The sequence below is a fragment of the Saccostrea cucullata genome, unplaced genomic scaffold, assembly GCF_032062105.1.
Source record: "Saccostrea cucullata isolate Sc308-1 unplaced genomic scaffold, CSIRO_AGI_Scuc_v1 ctg20471, whole genome shotgun sequence".
In the NCBI taxonomy this organism is placed as follows: domain Eukaryota; kingdom Metazoa; phylum Mollusca; class Bivalvia; order Ostreida; family Ostreidae; genus Saccostrea; species Saccostrea cuccullata.
In genome coordinates this window covers 13,030-33,421 of record NW_026932886.1, presented here as the reverse complement: position 1 = coordinate 33,421, position 20,392 = coordinate 13,030, and the positions used below count along the sequence as shown (strand labels likewise).

The 20,392-nt window shown below is 31.9% G+C and overlaps 2 protein-coding genes across 2 annotated transcripts in view; one reads left to right on the top strand and one right to left on the bottom strand.

The window, feature by feature from the left end:
- LOC134236403 (uncharacterized) overlaps window positions 1-20,392 on the top strand; it is a 37,777-nt gene that overhangs the window by 6,356 nt on the left and 11,029 nt on the right. The window lies entirely within an intron of this gene.
- Window positions 1,590-20,170, bottom strand: LOC134236402 (uncharacterized). The gene is made up of 14 exons (XM_062718570.1): window positions 20,143-20,170; window positions 19,765-19,832; window positions 11,612-11,759; window positions 10,003-10,256; window positions 9,721-9,856; window positions 8,697-8,798; window positions 8,445-8,581; window positions 6,062-6,507; window positions 5,871-5,937; window positions 5,588-5,653; window positions 5,291-5,386; window positions 2,401-2,562; window positions 2,016-2,111; window positions 1,590-1,915 (listed from the first exon to the last, which is right to left on the bottom strand). The coding sequence occupies exons 1-14, from the start codon at window positions 20,168-20,170 to the stop codon at window positions 1,862-1,864; spliced, it is 1,860 nt and encodes a 619-aa protein (XP_062574554.1). The 3' UTR covers window positions 1,590-1,861.

The following is a 20,392-nucleotide window of genomic DNA, read 5'->3' as shown; positions in this document are numbered from 1 at the left end:
GTGGTTTCCCATCATGGGAAACTTTAAGGAAACCACATGGAAACCTCAAGTTTACATCATGTTTCCCAGTGGTTTCCGCAGCGGATGCCAGGTTATTCAGCCAAGTTTCCGTGACACGGAACCCCCCTAGGCTCCGATTCCATAAGGTATCCCGAACCACGGAAACCTCTGTAAACCTGAAGTTTCCCGAACATCCATATAGTTTCCCGTAATGGGAAACCTAAAAATTCCACTGGTTTCCAGAATCAGGAAACTTGATGGAATCAGAGCGTAGGGGGTTTCCGTGGAATGGAAACTTGGTGGAATCTCTAGGTTTCCTTTTACGGGAAACTATATGGAAGCTCGGGAAACCTCACCATTCCTATAGTTTCCGTGACTCAGGAAACCATATGGAATCGGAGCGTAGTGGTTTCCTTGGGATGGAAACTTGATGGAATCTTAAGGTTTCCTTTTTAAGGAAACTACATGGAAGCTTGGGAAACCTCATGATTCCTAAAGTTTCCGTGACTCAGGAAACCATATGGAATCGGAGCATAGTGGTTTCCGTTGGATGGAAACTTGGTGGAATCTTAAGGTTTCCTATTACGGGAAACTACATGGAACCTTGTGAAACCTTATGATTCCTAAAGTTTCCTTGACTCAGGAAACTATATGGAACTTGTGTAGCAGTTTCTGTGTGGCGGAAACTTGGTGGAATTATCTGGAGTCCCATTCCTGGTTGAAGTTACTGGGAAACTTCAAGATTCCCCAACTTTTCTTAAGGAAGCGATGTGAAATTATGTGTATTCTTTCAAAAATCTATCAAAAAAATTATTAAATGTAAGAGAAAAAAAGCATTACCATTTTGTGACATTACATTTGGATCAACACTCATGTCTTTGATTCCTTAATTTAATTATTTAATTCTGATAAGACAAAATGCATAGTTTACTTTCTTAAACGTAACGTTTTGTGGAAAACAAAATCTTCAAATTGGTTTCCAAACCACATTTCGAATTAATTTCCAGTATACATTCCAAATGGAGTATTACTACAGGAACAAGCCCCACAAAGGAGGTTGTAGAAACCACAAAAGGAGAGAAAGCAAAAGGTAGTGCGACCTAGTCAATCTTGGCAACACAAGCAGCAACATTACAAGCACAGCAGCAACGATCACTGCAGCTGTGTGACCCACAGCAATTAATATGTATTTGAATTTGAATTTATATTTTAAAAAACCAGATTAATACTGAATAGATGAATGTCTATATGTGTTAATTATCGTAAATCGCGGAGTTCGAGTTGGTTGTTCCTCAGGTCCCGGGTTCAAACTCCAAAGCGGGATGAGGAGATCGGTCCTTAATTCAGGTGAGACCGTATACACAAGCCGCAATATACGTATGTTCTTGCATGAAAAATGTCCATTACTTCTGAATGGCTTTTTGTGTCAAAATTAGTTCCAAATTTGCAGCCATTTATCACCAAGTGGTTGCGTTTCCGTATGAGTAAAATTATCCGGTATTGGGAGAGATGTTAAGAGGAGAAACCAAAAAAAAAAAAAAAATACGAAAAACCCCAAACGATTGAATCTAAAATATCTTGAAGTTTAATGATTTTCAACATTTGATAAATCTTGAAAGAGAGATCCAGTTTTGAAGATATCAAAGTAATTAAAGGAAGTCCTCTTCATATGAGATACCAGAGGTATTCCGTTTATAGACATGTTTAAAAGTAATTATCATTTTCGGCATCTGTATGATTACAAAGTATAATAAATGACACTAACAACAAAAATGGTACACTGCGCTAAAAAAAACTGTCTGTACAATGTACATGTAATCGAAAGTTTGAGTGGTAATCACTTTTCCGTTTCATGTACATTTTAAAATTTATAGCCTCGGGCCTTCAAGAATTCTACAGTTGCATCTCTTCCACACTAAAATGAAGGAAGAAACAAAATGCTTGAACAAAATGAAAAAGAGATAGACAATAAAATTTATACAAATATATTTCAAGTCTTCAAAAGGGTATAGTACCTGTACTAAAAGTTTTTTGTCACCGTCTTCCAGGTCAAAGTCTAGACCTGTGATGTATTTTGTGTTTATTCCGACTGTCCTTGGAATATCTGTTTTCTATATCACAAAATTCAGAACAAGAAGGTTAGAAGACATCTAGAAATTATGGAATAGAATACTTCCACCAAAGGACTTCTAACCTAAAGTCTAAACTTCGATATGAATTCTGAACACGGTAACTATTGAGAAATAATATTACATTCATATATACTTGAAATTGAAATAAATTAATTCAAAATAACACATTTCATAAAAAAAGAATAAAATCCATCTTAAAATAAATATTCCTTCACCCAATAAAACAGCTATAAAATGAAATGATACGATCTGGGATGCTTTATTGTACCTTCATATAGATTCTGCTTGAATTCAGCATCATTGTTTTGAGTACGGAGCCTAAGAAATCTGTTGGTGTTTCCGAAAGTTTGTAAGAGAATCCACTATACCACTGATCTACACTGTAGCCGGTGTTCCTTGTGATGAAGCGACTTATGTCTGAAAATTCTATCTAAAATAAAACATTTTTTAAAAAATAAATTGTACTTATCATATAGTACATTTGGGAAATAAGAAATTTGATCATGGGGAGTTGGGCACAGGTCAGGGAGAAGCATGATAAACATAACAAACCAGCTTAATCCGCAATGTGTATATATTGAGTAGTGGTCAGCAAAACAAAAGGGAAAGACATGCTACATTTATTTTGTTTTGACTGAACCTTTTATTTGTTTCCTCTCGGTAGAAAATAAGAACTTAATGTACATGTGAGTTTTAAGTCCCTCTCTCTATCTATCTGTCAGCCAGTCTCCACGTCCCATACAAGTAGGAAAGCGGCCTGCTTTTACACTACTTCCAGAATAATTTTTAGGTTTTTTTAATTAGCTTTCACAAGTATACAGGGCAAACTTGATGTGTATATATAAATATGTATACAATTAAATTATGTAAATTCTTAGAATAACAACTAAATATTCCAGCATATTTCATCATAAAAATAGATACATTTTTTCATAATGCATCACAGATTTTTTTTTGCAACGGCCTTTCATATTCCATATATATATATATATATATATATATATATATATATATATATATATATATATATATATATATATATATATATATATATATATATATATATATATATATATATATATATATATATATATACATCACAGATATCCCACATATCTTATGCTCTGTGTTAAGGGATGCCATACTTGTGTTGACTTCTGTCTCCCCTGCCTTATATAAATCCTCAAAAACGTCAATGTCTGTTGACCTTTGAAACTAAACCAGAATATACCACAAGGAGAAATTACAAGTAAGTTTTACCATATACCATTTCTTGTTTGATTGTTTTATTTGTTAACATATTCTATATGTATATTAAACAATGGCAGTTCAAACTCTGTACACCTGAAGGATGGACATTATGAAATCCAGAAAGGACAACCCATTACCTGTTGAATGAAATTTGCTCTGAAATATATTTCTGTATATAGCACCAACCAGACTTTCCAGCCCTGTTACAGGCCGCAGCTACAAAATACTTTTGTTTCTAGACAACTGCATTTTCTCATCAGTTGCAAAGTTTGCAACAATATTTCAAAATGGGAGAGTCATTTGAAAAAAAAACTTGTTTAACATTTCAACCTTGATTATATGTTATTTAATATTTATGAAACAAGATGGACAGATGCTCAAGATAAAGCAAAGAAAAGTTCTAGATGCACAGATTGAAGTCATTCCGCCCTAATGGTATTAACAAAGTGAATGACTTCACCAGATGAACGTAAACTCCCAATGGACTGTGATACTAAATTATTCTCTCAATTTAGTGTAAACTCTACAGTTAATTTGTCACCAACTCTCGAACATACATTGAAATTTATTGTTACGCCTTTGTTAATTATTTTTTCGTAATAAATCCTTAAATATTTCAAAATTTATAATGGATCATAATTCATGTGTTTAAATATCCCTGCTATATTATTTTTCTTTGATTATTCTTTATTTAGTAAAGTTACGTATTTTGAGAGAAAAAACAATGTACATTTACTGATTGTCGTAAAATTAGCATAATTAATTCGTTCAATTATGTAAATCGCACTTCAGCTATACCCGATTTAGCCATTAATTTCATAGCGTTGTATTTTTTATTAGTGTTCTTAAAAATTTCCAATTCAACATGTATATATATGTAAATATCTAGTGTTTAGTAGTTTAGAGTAGTGCTATTGTTTTTGTTTCTCTTTTTCCTTTGTTCTTATGACTTTTTAACTTTTTTCTTTGTCCTGAGGAAGGGACAGGGCGTCCGAAAATTTGACACACATTGTTCGTGTCGTTGGTCATTTTTAGTGCTTTATATATATATATATATATATATATATATATATATATATATATATATATATATATATATATATATATATATATATATATATATATAATAATCCATTATTTGGAAAAGATGTCACATTTTATTCAAAAGCGCTTTCGCCATTCGGCTCTTCAGTGGATTTTTCAATAGCAACACGACTGATAACATTATGACGTTTATTAAAGGACAACGTTTTTGGCGCAAAAAATGTCCGTTTAAATAGACTTGACACTGTAAATGATACATATTTACACAATAATAATCAATAATTAATAAATTTTAAAAAACAATAGTAACAGTCATTGATTAAATCAGAACATTTATCTGTTTAGTTTAGGCTTAAATTTATCAATGAAATATTGTTCTTTGGCCCGCCGTAACTGTTCATTTTCCTCAGTAACTTTATAAAGCGGAAAGATACTTAAACGTCCTTTACCGCATTGTTCAAAATGTTGGCTGCACGGAGTATTTCTTACGGAAGGGTCCCTTATCTGCTGTTTGTGTACTCTAACACGGTCGGATATTTTATGTTTGAAATGTAATTTTCTGCAAATTAAAAATGCAATATATGACGTTCTTGGTTTTGCAGTTCATATTATGTTGAACTTTAAAATCTATTCCTGTTTTGAATGTGAATGATTCTCCGATTTGTATAAAATATATATTTACAACTTTGTAATAGCAAAACATTGTCTATTAAAATTTTGTCTGTGATCCTCTTTATCAGAATATCAGTATATTAGAATACAAATGTTGGTTCACTTTTGTATTTGATAGAAAAAATAAATTATTTCACAATGAGTATTATCAACAGAATGAAGTTTTTTTTATTACTGTAAATCATAGATACCTTTCCACATTTTCTCTGTGTTAAGTATGTCCATACTTGTGTTGGACTTCTGTCTCCGAATAAATCCTCAAAAACGTCTGTCTGTTGACCTTTAAACTAAACCAGAATATACCAATAGAGCAATTGTCAAGTAAGTTTTACTTTTTGATTTCTTGTTTGATTGTTTTATTTGTTAACATATTCTATATGTATATTAAACAATCGGTTCAAACTCTGTACACCTGAATATGGATTATGAAATCCAGAAAGCGCTTGTGTTGAATGAAATTTGGAAATTTATTTATATACACAACCAACCCTTTCCAGTTCGTCGACGAAGTCTTTCATTTCTAGCTTGTTTTCTCTATTCCTAGCAGCAACAAACTTCAAAATACATCATTTGAAAAAAAAATTGTTTAATTTATTTGATTATATGTTATTTAATATTTATGAAACATGCACAAGATATTTCAACAGCTAGAACAGCTTGAATATTTTGTTTTTTCCGAGAATCTTTTTGCAGTTTGTTTTATGTGTGATTCACGTCATGATCATATGACGTCTGATATGTTTAAGTACCGTTAACTAAGACTCATTGTACCTTCAGAAATGTGATTAAATTTTTGTTTTCACTGTCACTAGTGGCTTCGTTCAAGGCCAAGAATTTTCTAAAAATGAAAATAAAACGAGTGTATTTTATTTACTACTCACAGTACTAATAAATATGTATATCATGAAATACACACTTTTACATATTGAAAATATTTTGATTTTGCATTCCGAATCTGGTACCTTTTCAGCTTTGTGTTTATGTCTCTGAAAACTTGATCGGTTGTATCCGTTTTTTTGATTTCCAATTCAGTATGCTGCTCTGTTGCAGAGGAATCCTTAGAGGATCCGTCTACTTTATCTGTTTCTGGAATGTATTGTTTAGGAGACTGTTCCAATACAGAGAATCCCTCAGAGTTTCCGTCTACTATATCTGTTTCTGGAATGTATTGTTTAGGAGACTGTTCCAATACAGAGAATCCCTCAGAGTTTCCGTCTACTATATCTGTTTCTGGAATGAATTGTTTAGGAGACTGTTCCAATACAGAGAATCCCTCAGAGTGTCCGTTTAATGAGTCCGTTTCTGGAATGTCCAGTTTAGGGGGTTGCTCTGTTACAGGTGTTAGTTTATTAATCCCATCCTCTCCATGATAATGTCTTCGATATAACCTACTTTCTTTATCGGCGAACTAAAAAAAAAACAACATAGTCTCTGATCTCTAATGTAATTGTTTTATTTTCAAGTCTTATAGTTGTATACAACATTTAAATGACTACTAGTACCCCGTGACTACCAGTAAGTAGTTAGTGTAAAAAAAAAAACAACAAATTGAATTTAATCAAACCAACTGGAATTTTTATTGTATTCTGTAATATTGAAAGATAAAACAATAAACAACAACAATAACAAAGACGTCATGTTAGCGCACGTTTTTCCGTAAATATTTGAACGTGTGAATTTAAACAAAAATGGTATTCAAATAAGTTTCACTGTTGGCTTACTAGAATAATACGGTAGATTTGATCACGTACCGATTTTATGTCATGCCCCAAAGAAACTCTTAAAATGATATTTTATTTCTTATATTTATATTTAACTTTTTTATTCACGTTGCAAAGAAATATATGGTTAGGATTTTGAAATACTTCTCCGTCCACAATGTCATATGATTCAAGGAACTGATTGCTCGTGTAGTTTGCTTTCCATACACAAGAAAGTATGATCATGTGACCAACTGCATGTCATTGCATTTCAATTTTAATAGCATTGGTATATAAGGAAAGACAGCAAATGTAAATATTGGTCTCTCTCTCACTCAGTACTCTCTCTCTCTCTATGCATATATATATATATATATATATAAATATATATATATATATATATATATATATATATATATATATATATATATATATATATATATATATATATATATATATATATTTGCAGAAATATAGGATTCACACTGAACTTAAAACATTCCTTATATTTACATTTTACATTTATTAAGGATGTACAACACATACAAAAAAATTCCTGTTTAATTTTCGTTATTTTTGTATATTTAGTACGTATATCATATGACGTCATTTTGGACAAAATCAGTGGTTTTTGGAACTTTCCAAAGTTGTTTACAAGGAGAGAAAAATTTTAATGCTTTCCATATTTTCAAAAGAGCTGATATAAATGTCAAATTTCATTGACCTTTAACCATTTAACACAAAAAACATAGTCACCTTTTTGTGTACATTCAAAATTTTTTAAAGACCTAATTATTAATTATTGAAAATTGCGTATTTTTCATAAAATTTTTTTGTGAAAAAACCTGTCGTTTAATTTTGATAAATTTCTTTAGGTAAATATAGTAAAAACAATCTTCATAATTTTTTGTATCACACAGACTTAATACGAAAAACCCCCTGCCCCTCTCTCATATATGCCTACGTGCAAATCTGTGTGATTCACACACCAATAATTCACACTGACCTTAAAAAATTCCATATATTTACATTTTCCATTTCTTATTTGCAGGATTGTTTCAAATTAAATGCATAGTTCTGAATTTATTTAGTAAATATCTATCAAAAATATTGAATTACAATCACAACAGACGCACTATTTGATCATTTCTACGCGAGCCATACGACAGAGGTGAATGTTGCAATTTCACTGTTGACTAACTAGAAAAACACAGCAAATGTAAATATTAAACATTTATTACATGATAGTGAGGGAAATATGAAAACTTATTCAGCCAAGATGTTTCCCGAACATTCATGCAATGAATTTTTTATTACACCGAAACAAGCAAATCCTTTGTAATAAACATAAACTTTCAAACTCGGCACCGCTCTCAAATTCACTTTCATTATTTTATGTAAAGTTACTATAAAACCTTTATGTCAACACATTATCATCAATTTTGTGACGTAAACCAGTCTATTGTGACGCCTACTACTTGTGGGAAACAGCAAATGTAAAAATATTAAGAGGTGGAATATGATAAAAACGTGCCGAAATGAAATATGTTTTACGGCCCGATCACGTGATAACCTAGAACCAATCAGATAACGCGTTGTGTAAATTTTTAATGTATTGATTATATAAGAATGCAACATAACTTACCAATACAAAACCCAAAGTTTTTAATAAATCTTCATCATTTTCAGGTTTAAATCTACTCTCATATATTTCGGGCATTCTATCAATGTCGTTCAACTTCGTGAAAAAAGAATCTTCTGGTTTCATTGAAAGCCACCATCCTGCAGATTTTAAGACATTTAGGAAAATCAGTGTTGTAATTACGGTACTTGTACATGCATTTATGAATAAGACCGTGCATATTGGAACCCTTTACGTTGGGTAAAATATCAGTACCATCAAAGCAGCTAATTGGGTAATTACACAGGACTCCCCCGTCAACATAAACCGCATTTCTACCAGAATTGGCATTCATCAATTTGATGTTCTCAAAATACACTGAAATTTATAAACAAAAAAATTAAATGCATTTCAGAACTTTCTAATACTAGTGATTTAAAAAATAATATATTATTAACCGTACAAATACTTAGGTAAACATTTTTTCAAATAAGGATTAGTCCCATTTTTTTTTTTTGCAATACCTGCTCAAATGGGCAATTCATATTGAACATTTGTTATTTCTGCTGTGTATTATATAAATATTGCATGTAGTTGAGTGTAACGTTGAAAATTTTTCACCCCAAGAAAACCATTGTCAACCGAGGCGCAGCCGAGGTTGATAATGGTTTTCTTGGGGTGAAAATTTTCAATGTTACACTTAACTACACGCAATATTTATAATATTATACTGAATGTTTTATACAAATATATATAACAGTGATCCCTGTGGCAAATTTTGCACAGTCGCTATTTTTTCAGGAATATCGTGTCGTCAAGCACTGTTGACTTTTGCTACAATGGAGGGCGTGGCTTCATTATTCAGCGGGTAATAGTGTTTTTTAACAAATATTTCTCGACCAATCAGATTCAACTAATTTACATGAAAGTTTAATATATCTTATTGTTATATTGTAATGTTTGAATTTAACGAGTACCCGTGGTAGTTAATACAAAAATTACAATAGCACAATATGTATTTTCATGATTGGAATTATATTTGGTATTTTCAATAATAAAGGCTCCTCTCTGTGTTTTCTTTGCCATCTATAGATCTGTTTGGCAAAATGCACAGCAAAGTAGACTCATGACTACAAAGGGTACCTTTATCAAATTAGCAAGTATATATAGCAAATGAATTTTTCTTTCTAAGAGCTTTAATTTAGAAATGCATTAAGGAATGTAAAAATATTTCAGAAGAAAATAATTCTGCTGTTTATTTCAGTGCACTTCAAGAATCTGATTGAAGCTAGTGAAATACCTGGAATGGATATAGAAATTCGGACAGCTTGTCTTATCTCCATATCTGGTGTTGTTTTCACGTGACAATATTCGTCTATATGTGTGCTAATGTTGGTCACAACTATGCACAATTCATTACAATTTTTCTCATATAACTGTCGAAAAATTTGGTAAAAGGTTAATCGAACTTAAAAGATTAAAATAAATTACACTTTGAAATCAGTTGATATCGTGTACTTATACTGTTTAGATACATTTATCACAAATATATGAAAGTATATGAAAATGTCATATAGATTACCTCTTTGAACGTCACTGTTTTGGGGAAACCAAGTATTTCAAACTGGGTTCCAATCCACTTAAGGAATTTATTTCCAGTATACATTCCAAAAGAGGGTTCTCTACAGGAACAAGCCCCACAGAGGAGGTTGCAGAAGCCACAAAAGGAGAGAAAGCACGAGGTAGTGCGACCCATACAATCTTGGCAACACGAGCAGCAACAAGTACAAGCACAACAGCATCGATCATTGCAGCTACATGACCCACAACAATAATCTGAGTTGAAATATAAATAATTTTAGATATACATGTAATCTAAAGGTACTGTGAGTACTGAGTTCACTAAATGATGACCAATGCCTCCCATATTATTAAAATGGCATGTTTTGGTCTGAGAGACACAAAATAAGTCTCAAATCAAAAAGTAAAAATAGGATGAACATAATGGAATGATGTAATAAAGAATTTAAGGAAGTATCATTAAATTCAGAATTATAGGAGGAGTTGGGGATGGGAGATGGGTACTGTTCAATGTTACAGAGAGAAATGCAGTGTCCATATGTTGCTATTGGAAACCCGAAAAATGCGTTCGATCAAAACGTAAAATAAGAGGTGCATAATGATGCTATGTAAAGATTCTGTGAAAGTCTCATTAAATGTCATTTAGCGGTAAGACGGGAGTTGCGGATAAGAGATTGGTACCACAAAGCGTAACAGACGGACGTACATGTACGGACAGACATCCTGATCACTATATTCCCTCCTACTTTTTGAGCGAGGGTGTATAATAATAATGTTTTATGTAAGAGAAGAAATCTTTCTTTAAAAGTTTTCTTTAAAATGAGCATCATAATGCATCAAAATGCAACATAAAGTAATATTGTTAAATCATTGTGAGAGCATGAAATTTACATTCAATGTACGTCCATGTATTTGCATGCATGTTTAGAATAATCCCAGGATTGAGAGATGTTGTTTTGCTTTATGAGTAAAATCACGGAGTGTAAATTAGTTTAGGGAGTTCCTTGGATCAGTCAGCATAAGATATCAAAATAGACATTAATCAGAATTCTTTGGCATTACACTTTCTTCGAGCCCTGCAATATAATGCATAAATTGGCGTATTCAAAATTTGGCCCAAAAATTGTGTATTGATTTGTTGGTGAATTTATAAATTAGCGCTTCACACTTCCCCGCTGTATATGGTATCATAGATCAAAAGCAAAAATTCAGGTCTATGGATGTAATAATATTTGATTTCCTAGCGGTATTCATGAAATAGGGCATAAACGTCCGCACCAAACCCGCTAAAATATGAATCCTGCTTTGTAAAGAACACACAAGTATCTGTAAAATAATTATGTATTTAAAAAAAAATACAGAAAATCAAGTATAAAGTATTAAGTATGAAGAAGTAAAATTTATTCTGCTTGTGTTATTGCAAACAATGCAACCCAACAAGCTCCAAAACATGTTTTGAAAAATAAATAGCTTGTAAATTTTTGGAAAAAAAATGAGTGTACTCATTTAAGAAGGGATATATCAAAGAATACGATAAATCTTCTCTTGTACAGTTTGGTTACGGAGCTATAAAAATAGGTTTGACAATACAATGTAAGCAATAAGACTACCTTTTAGTATGTACTCCATATTGGTATCCAGGATTTGTTCGATGTTTGAGACCGTGGAATTCATAGCAAGAAATGCTGCGACAAGAGAACCAACGCTAGTTCCAGCAAATCTTTTCACATTGGACAATATTTCAACTTGTTCCAGTATCTGTTGAATAAATAATATATAAATAATTTGGGGTTGGGCCATCTTTAAATAATGTTTGCTTGCCCTCTCCCGACTCAGGGTAAAATAATTGGGTCGGTAGGTAGGTAGGAAAATCCTTTTATTTTTAAAAATTTCAACATATTTGTTGACGGGATAAAAGAAGTACAAAAAAAAAATTTCTGTCCTTGCATGTTAAAAAGAATTTAGAGTCGGGCAATTTTTGCCAGTCGGTCAATCAAACAAATCAAACAATTTTTTTTAAAGATGCCCTTGTAAAAAAACTATTGGCAACAGGCGGAACCTCGTTGTTACCCTCCACAACATGGAGTATTTATTATATAATTAGGATCTGACATGATTTGTGGTTGGATATGATTATTATCTAACGAGTTGTGTGTTTTATATCCCGAGCCTTGGCGAGAGGATAAAAACACACAAGCTGGATAAAAATCATATCCAACTACAAATCATGTGAGATTCTTGTTATCCCAGGTTTTACATTTGTTTTATACAGTACACACAATGTTTTAGACTGTTTTTATATAGGACTCTATTTGACTTCATTACGCTAACGCAAAATCCATTGTGACGGGATTCAAAAACGATATCACATGAGCTATATCCACGGGATAAAGGGGTAAACATTTTATCCCATGTTTAACCCTTTATCCCGTTGATATAGCTCATGTGATATTGTTTTTATATCACACAGTTGTGACGTCACAATGGATTTTGCGTTAGAGTGATGAAGTAAAATGAAATAGAGTCCTATATAAAAACAGTGTCAAACATTGTTCCTGGTGTAATAAACATGGGATAAAAAGAACCTCACATGATTTGTAGTTGGATATGATTTTTATCCAACTCGTTGTGTGTTTTTATTCCCTCGCCAAGGCTCGGGGATAAAATCCACACAACTCATTGGATAAAAATCATATCCAGCTACAAATCATGTGAGATCCTATATATACTGAATATTTTTTGGGTAAATACAAACAAAGATAGAGCGTTCGCGCAGTAATTTTTTCTAAATAACACGCATCATCAAGCAATGTTGACTGCTGCTACTTTCTATCAGTCTATAGGACATGGAAGGTAACAGTACATTTAAAATATACAAAAGTTAAGTAAATTTGACCGATTGTATGTTAATTGTTTTACGTCCCATGCGATAATTTTTTTCACTTATATAGAGACGTCAGCATATACGGGCGAAGTGCATCATATTAGTACGAAAGCCCAGAGGGCTCATTCGAGATTCGAGTTTCGAAATACAAGATTCGGAGTTCGAGATTCGAAATTCGAGTTTCGAGATTCAAGATCCAAATTAACCAATCAAAAGGTGGGTACAACATTTGATTACTCCCCTTTTTTATTTTATTTTTTTACTATCAAGAAATCGTTGAATATGTTTATACCGAAGAGGTCATTTGATTAAATTACAATGCAAGAAAGAATGTTATATATATAAGAACGACATTTAAAGAAATGTTGGATTTTTGGTCTCCAAGATATGCTTAAATTTAAATTAAAGCTTCTTAAATATTATGATAGATTTATATCAAGAATATATATATTTTGTATTATCTACTTTTTTTACAGGGTTGATGACGTAGTAATAAACATAATAAAAAACAAGTGACTAGAGATCAACTATACAGCCTTTCCCCATTTTTCCAAACATATTTTTTAACCTTATGTTCTTATTCGTGCCACTCAAACGAACATAAATAATTCATAAATATCATAATAGATTTATATCAAGAATATATATATTTTGTATTATCTACTTTGTTTACAGGTTTGATGACGTAGTAATAAACATAATAAAAAAAAAACAAGTGACTAAAGATCAACTATACAGCCTTTCCCAATTTTTCCAAACATATTTTTTAACCTTATGTTCTTATTCGTGCCACTCAAACGAACATAGATAATTCATAAAATAAACACAAGCACGTATATTAGGATGTGAAGCGCTCTGGTAGTGCAGTTTACTTAAAAAAATCATTACAAATACAATCATATCTTTTTTAATTGTCTTCCTTTCTACAAAACAAAACAAGACTTTTAAACATAAAATCTTTTTAAAACATGTAAAGCAAGGGCGAATGTATGGGGATTCAGTTATCTGCACTGAAAAGAGCCTTCGAATGGCTTTAGAATACTCTGTGCTAACAGCGGTTAGTTAAAACCCGTGCAATGAATATTTAAATGTCACCTGACAAGGTGACCAGCATTACAGCCAACAGATTACAGATATAGATAAACACGAACACGTGTTATTAGCAACATTGATAAATACATATTGAAAATGTTTATCGAAAGGTCGGTTGCCACCCTCCCCCCTTTTGGTGCTGTATATATAGTCAAAGAAGGGTACGTGGTAGTGTATGAAAAGAAATTAAGTACTGAAGAAGTTCGATCCTCCCTCCCCCCTCCACGGTCCGAAATAGGATTTTTGGATTTGGACCATTTTTCTTGTCTTTGTTTGTCAGGTTTTTTCAGGTTTGAAATATTTATCGCTTTCTGTCCCCCTTTCAAAATAGATTGCTATGTCTCTGTAATAATTAGTAATACGGGTTTCAAAGTAGATAAAGTTTGTGACACGGTATTAGAAAGTTGCCAGTGACCAAGTTTGTGAAACCAAGAGACAGCCCCTTAAATACGGATGGCTGAAACAAATGTGCTTAATATATTTAATGATTTCTGTTTGTTCAGGCCCATATAAATAAAGAATAGATTAAAAAAATCATTGTAAAGCCCCCGAAAAAACGGGCTTATTATGTTTATTGGACGTTATTTGAATGGATACAAGCATAAAGTTCTTATGTTTTCTATAGTTTATTATATCGGTAAAAATATTAGGGAAATTGGGCAAATGGGGGGGGGGGGGCACGGCCTCTGTGCCCAGGGTCCTATGACTATGTTGCTTATTTTATTTCAACGGTAGACAGATGTTCGGTTATCGACATTTGCGTTCGCTTCCCTAATACTAGTAGAGGAAATACATAAAAATTAAGTTTTCAATTACTTATCTTGGTCTAAAGAATTAATTCAAGTAAATACAATACAGACTGGAATTTATTTTATTCCCATATCAAATAGAAGACAAGTCTAACTTAGCTGCAAAACTGTAGCGTTGTGGTTTTATATTTCATCTCTGACCATAGTGTTATGGTCAAAGACTAAAATATACTAATGAAATCATAACGTTACAGTTCTGCAGTCAAATCTTACTGCACAAATATACTCTTGCATTACTGTGAAGTGTAGATACGGTCCTTAGTATTTCATATCAAAAATAATTTCCTCCCTCATTAATGTACTAATTAAAACAATTATCGACCTACTAATTCCACAATTCAATGATAGGACTATATATTATTCTATATATACGTATCTATTGTTCTGTTTAATTAGGAAAAAAAAGATTTTATAAATATTTTTCAAAATGTAACCCAAAATTCATTTTCATTTTGTTTTGATACATATTCCATTTTCTCTTGCATTATCATTTAAGCAAATGACACATTTGTTATAGATATATTCAACGATTTCTTGATAGTAAAAACATAATAAAGGGGGAGTAATAAAATGTTGAATACGCCTTTTGATTGGTTAATTTGGATCTTGAATCTCAAAACTCGAATTTCGAATCTCGAAACTCGAATCTCGCATTTCGAAAATTGAATCTCGAATGAGCCTTCTGGGCTTTCGTATATTTGGACCTCAATTACTCGGCACTTACAGCCATTGAGCAGTGAGTGATCTTTTCCGTGCCAACGTCCATTGTCTATCGGGGAATCGGTTTTTTAATGTCTCATCCGAAGGACGGGCAACGTTCACTTTAATGCGCCTAGTGCATGGCAAAGGAACAGTTGGAATCTCTTTTCATATGCAAACTCAGTCAAATCAAGTTCAGAGAAGTCTTTTTGTGATGTATTTTTAAAAAATAAATCGTATGGATTTGTTGTGAAAATTCTTTAAAATGCTAAAATGAAATATTTTACGGCTGATTTTGATGCTTTACATCAATTTAAATTTTTGAATTTTAAATCACTCTAAAAGGGGTCATTTTTCAACGGGGTCAATTTTTTTTATAGGACTAACATATAAAATAATGACCCCTGGGGCTCTTTTTCTACAAAAGTGATCTTTTTTTCTACGGGTGGGGGTCATTTTTGCCGTTGAAAAATGAACCCCAGGTCATTATTTGTCTTTACACTGGCTTCCATTTGATATTTCCTCGTTTTGATAGTATGTTTCACTGATCTGGTGTTTTCCATTATCAAGTCTTTTACAAATACATGTATCCTGTAATTCTATTTCTATTCCCCCTGTAGCATTAAAGCTAGCTGTTAAACTCAGTCCAGGGGATCGTTTCTCAAAAAGTCGTAGATTTGGGCCTAAGTTAGTTCAGCTAAGAAAGTTACGCCAGAATTTAGACGGACCTAAATCACGTTTCAGAAAACAGCGTAAGACTGGGCCTAATACTAAGACCTTTCCGCTAGATACTAAGCATGCGCAGATCGTATTTTATTTGGTTTAGAGACTACATTAACATGTGGCGGATCACAATCGAACCTGATTACAAAAAGTAAAGCACAAGAAGCACGAACGAGCTTGCATGTTTTCCCTGGCTTTTCATCTTCTTTCAATCAGATATAATGCACAAATCCATCTGTATTTTCAAGGTCAAAGCATTTACATACTAGCTAGTAGTAGCGGATTCAGAAATCTTGACAAAAGGGGTAGACAGGGGTAGGGTTAGGGGCCCACAGTCACATACAAATAAATGATTGAGCAAATCTTTTGTTATTGTTTTGGACACAACCCCCGCCCCCTCTACATACACAAGTTTTATATTGAATAGTTATATGTATTTTGGTAAGTTCAGATAAATTTTAAAAGTGAAATACATACTTTAGAAAAATATAAACCTGTATACCGGTATTATACGTGCTTGCGAAAATTTGAAATAAAAAGAAATTTTCTTACGAGTAAAAGTTATGTATGGCAAGGGGCTGGAACAGACTCGTAGCAATATATTTGATAGTCGTGAGGATCGGGGCAAAGAGTATCTCAGGGAAGTTTTTCTCTACTTGAAATATTAAATACATGTACATGTACGCACAGAGAGTGAAGGACCGGAGTCCCCGACCCATATAGGCATACTGTGAAAAATTTAACAATTTTGAAATCATATTATAAAGATAATGATTAAAACATGGATAAGAGAATTTTGAAAAAAATTATCAGTTGTCTTAAATTTATAATATCAATCCATTTATTCAATACGAATTAGACATATTGGCATTTCAGCTGATACATGTATACCTACAGTGTATATTTATAATACTAGTATTGAATTTTGGACACATAGTATTACATTGATATCCATATAATGATTTACATAGTCCATGTAAAAATACGTATATATAGCACTTGCAGTATCAATGATGGCTTGCAAAAGCTAAATTAGTTTTAAATCTATAATTCTTGTGAACCATATTACCGACAAGAAATCTTTAGAAATTTTATAAATTTCTCCATTTCAATATTTTCAAATCAGATTTATTTAGATCGGGAAAGGTACTAATTTGAACATCAACATCTTTTCCTAAATTATATCCACTCCTTTTCATTTTTTTATTGAGGATATGTTCATACATTTTTTTCTTTTTATAGATGAAGAATGTATTTTGAAAATGTAATCTATAGACTTAAAGATATTAACAAGTCGCGATTTACATTAACAATAAAAACATTTTACAAAACTTTATAATTATCATTATTATATAAATAGTTTTGTTTCAAATATAATATAAATTATTTTTCTCTTCAAAAATCTATCAAAAAAAAAAAACCCTTTTAAGGCAAATTCGTCCGAGAAACGTGATAGATTGTCAACTAATCAAAAGCACCTTTACGAAAAAATAATAGACATATCTATACATCTCACCTCCCGACAGTGACTCCAGTGAAATAGGAATGAACAGTCTTATGGATATAATACTTCAATTATAATACTGGAACATTTTACAAATTTAAATTTTTATGTTCTTAAAATATTTTAGTTAATTACATGTACATACAATTGAAGGGGAGAAATAAAGATACATTAACTTAATTTAAAGTACATTAACATTTGATGGCATAGTTACCGAATATTTCTTATTATATAATATACTAGTATAAAAATGAATATTGTTTGAGGATTCTATTGAAACATTATCCATTTCAAACAACAAAACATTATCCAGGACCTACAGCATGTAGCATCGTTTTTAAAAAGTTAATGGGGAAGGGGATGGGGGTGGGGGTGGTAAGTACAGATAATTGAGTGATCAAAATATTCAGCCGAGAAGAGAAATGATGGAAATGGAAGTCAGTCCATAAATTATACAGCTTTATTTAAACAGAAAACACATTACTGCATTAAAAACGGTAGGGTTGCACCCCCACCCCCTACGCGTGCCTGCATTTAAAAAAGAAATTCTGGCACTTCTTTAAAAAATCTTACCCAACTTGTATTTAAAATTCTTAGTTACAAATTTCTAGTTCACCCCACCCTTGCAGAAAAAGTCTGCATCTTCGATGGATTTAACTACCTTTCTAATTTTCTACATAATACAGTATAATTTTCACAGTTTTTGGCATAACATATAATTATGTACTCGTATATGAATAGGTATTATATCGTATACGCATAAAATAATAATTCTTTAAACTCTTAATGATTAAAACACATGCCCTTTTTCCAAGTTGTGTACAGATTAAGAACTTACGCCTACTCACGAGCAGGCCTAGATTTAAACCATAATTTAGTCTCGACTAAGTCTCCGCCTTTTTGTGAAACGCACCTAAGTCCGATTGTCGGGTTTAGTCCCTGATTTAGTCCAAACTAAGCTTACGACTGGTCGTAGGCCTTTTTGAGAAACGAGCCCCTGATATATTTTTTGTGCATACTTATCACCTGGAATTATAATTTCTCACTTCGTTCGTCCGAATATAAAATGATTAAGTGCTAAATAATCAGAATTTTAATAAGAATTAAGTCAATACTAATAATGAGTTTGCAACATTAATTGACCAACTCAAATGTCCATAATTCTGCACACCGGATCATTCATTATCTGATGTAGTACACAAGTTACAAGTTTATAATTCCTGGATCCTGAACTACACAACCAGGATCAAAATGTAATACTTAGTATGTTAATTAATGTTTATCTGTACATTAAGAATTAAGTCATTGCTATTGAATTTAATATAAATTCAACCACGATTATTGCCGATATCAAAGAAATGCCGCTGCCGCCGACATTATTCTCCAACAAATCACGAACGTCATCGAAAAAAAATCCAATCGGAAACACGTATAAAACCCGTGCAACTGAAATGAATTCTTGACTTTAGAATGAAATACTTATTTAGACCACATTGATGTGTCGTCTTTCAAATCATAAACAATGAATATTGCATAAAGTAACTGGTGAATGTGGGTTTTTAAAGCTAAGCGGGGCTGTTCCACGGACCTCCCTACATCATATTTGAACTCTGTGATTTTAGTAATAAAGCGATAGAAATAGAAAAGTTATTTTCTCATTGTCCATGTACATTTAAAAAATGATGAATAAATAAAAGGCTATTTTTAATGCAGCGAAAGCTCAATTCATCTGCCATCCGTACGCAGGTAAACAAACAAATTTACCCACTGGTGGTAAATAGAACAGCGTTATCGAGACATGGTGACCTAATTCGTTTCTCTAAAAAGAGGAAACGATCACCCTTATTGCATAGCTCTTAGTAGAATAGATATAATAGATATAGTGGATGATGCAGGATAACTTCCTCGGTCTAACGCCTCGGATTTTATCTTTCAAATGACATTTCGAGACCGAGGAGGTTATCCTGCAGCATTCGCGAAAAAGGGGACTTTATTTCTTAAATATTCTCTAACTGAAAAGAATATGCAAAAGATAAAAAGTTTGCTTTTTACCTTTATAACTCCTCCATAGGCAGCGCCCATTGCGCCTCCTCCGCCAAATACCAGATTTTCTATTTTCACTAAAAACATTTTGTGTTTAAAAAAAAGTTATTTTATGCTTTAACTTACGGCAAAATTTGGAAATACACGTGTCATGATATTTTTTTCTGATCATTTTTTTTTTCTATTTTCACCAAACTTATGTGAAGTACTTTATATAATACCAAATTGGAAAAAACCTAAATTTAGTTATATTTCTAATTTCATTCAATTTTAAATATGTATAAAAATAAATGTGCAATACATCATCTTTATTGCATATTTGGAAAATACCTAAATGCTAAAATTTTTTTTTTATTATTATCAGCATTTCTGCAAAACAATTAATACCTTGATCTTTTGATCCTGAATTTGCCATTTTGATACCTAAAAATAATGAAAATGGCCCAAAAACAATAAAAAAATTATGTTTCCCTTAAAAAAAAGAATTAAAAACTGAATTTGTTATAAATAGCGAAATATAAATCAAAACTAATACTCACTTGTTGCAAAATATGTCTTTTCTGCACTGAAATTGACTCTACATTAACTCCTATATAAATTAAGTTATTGAACAGTTCCTTATATGTTATATAGATGT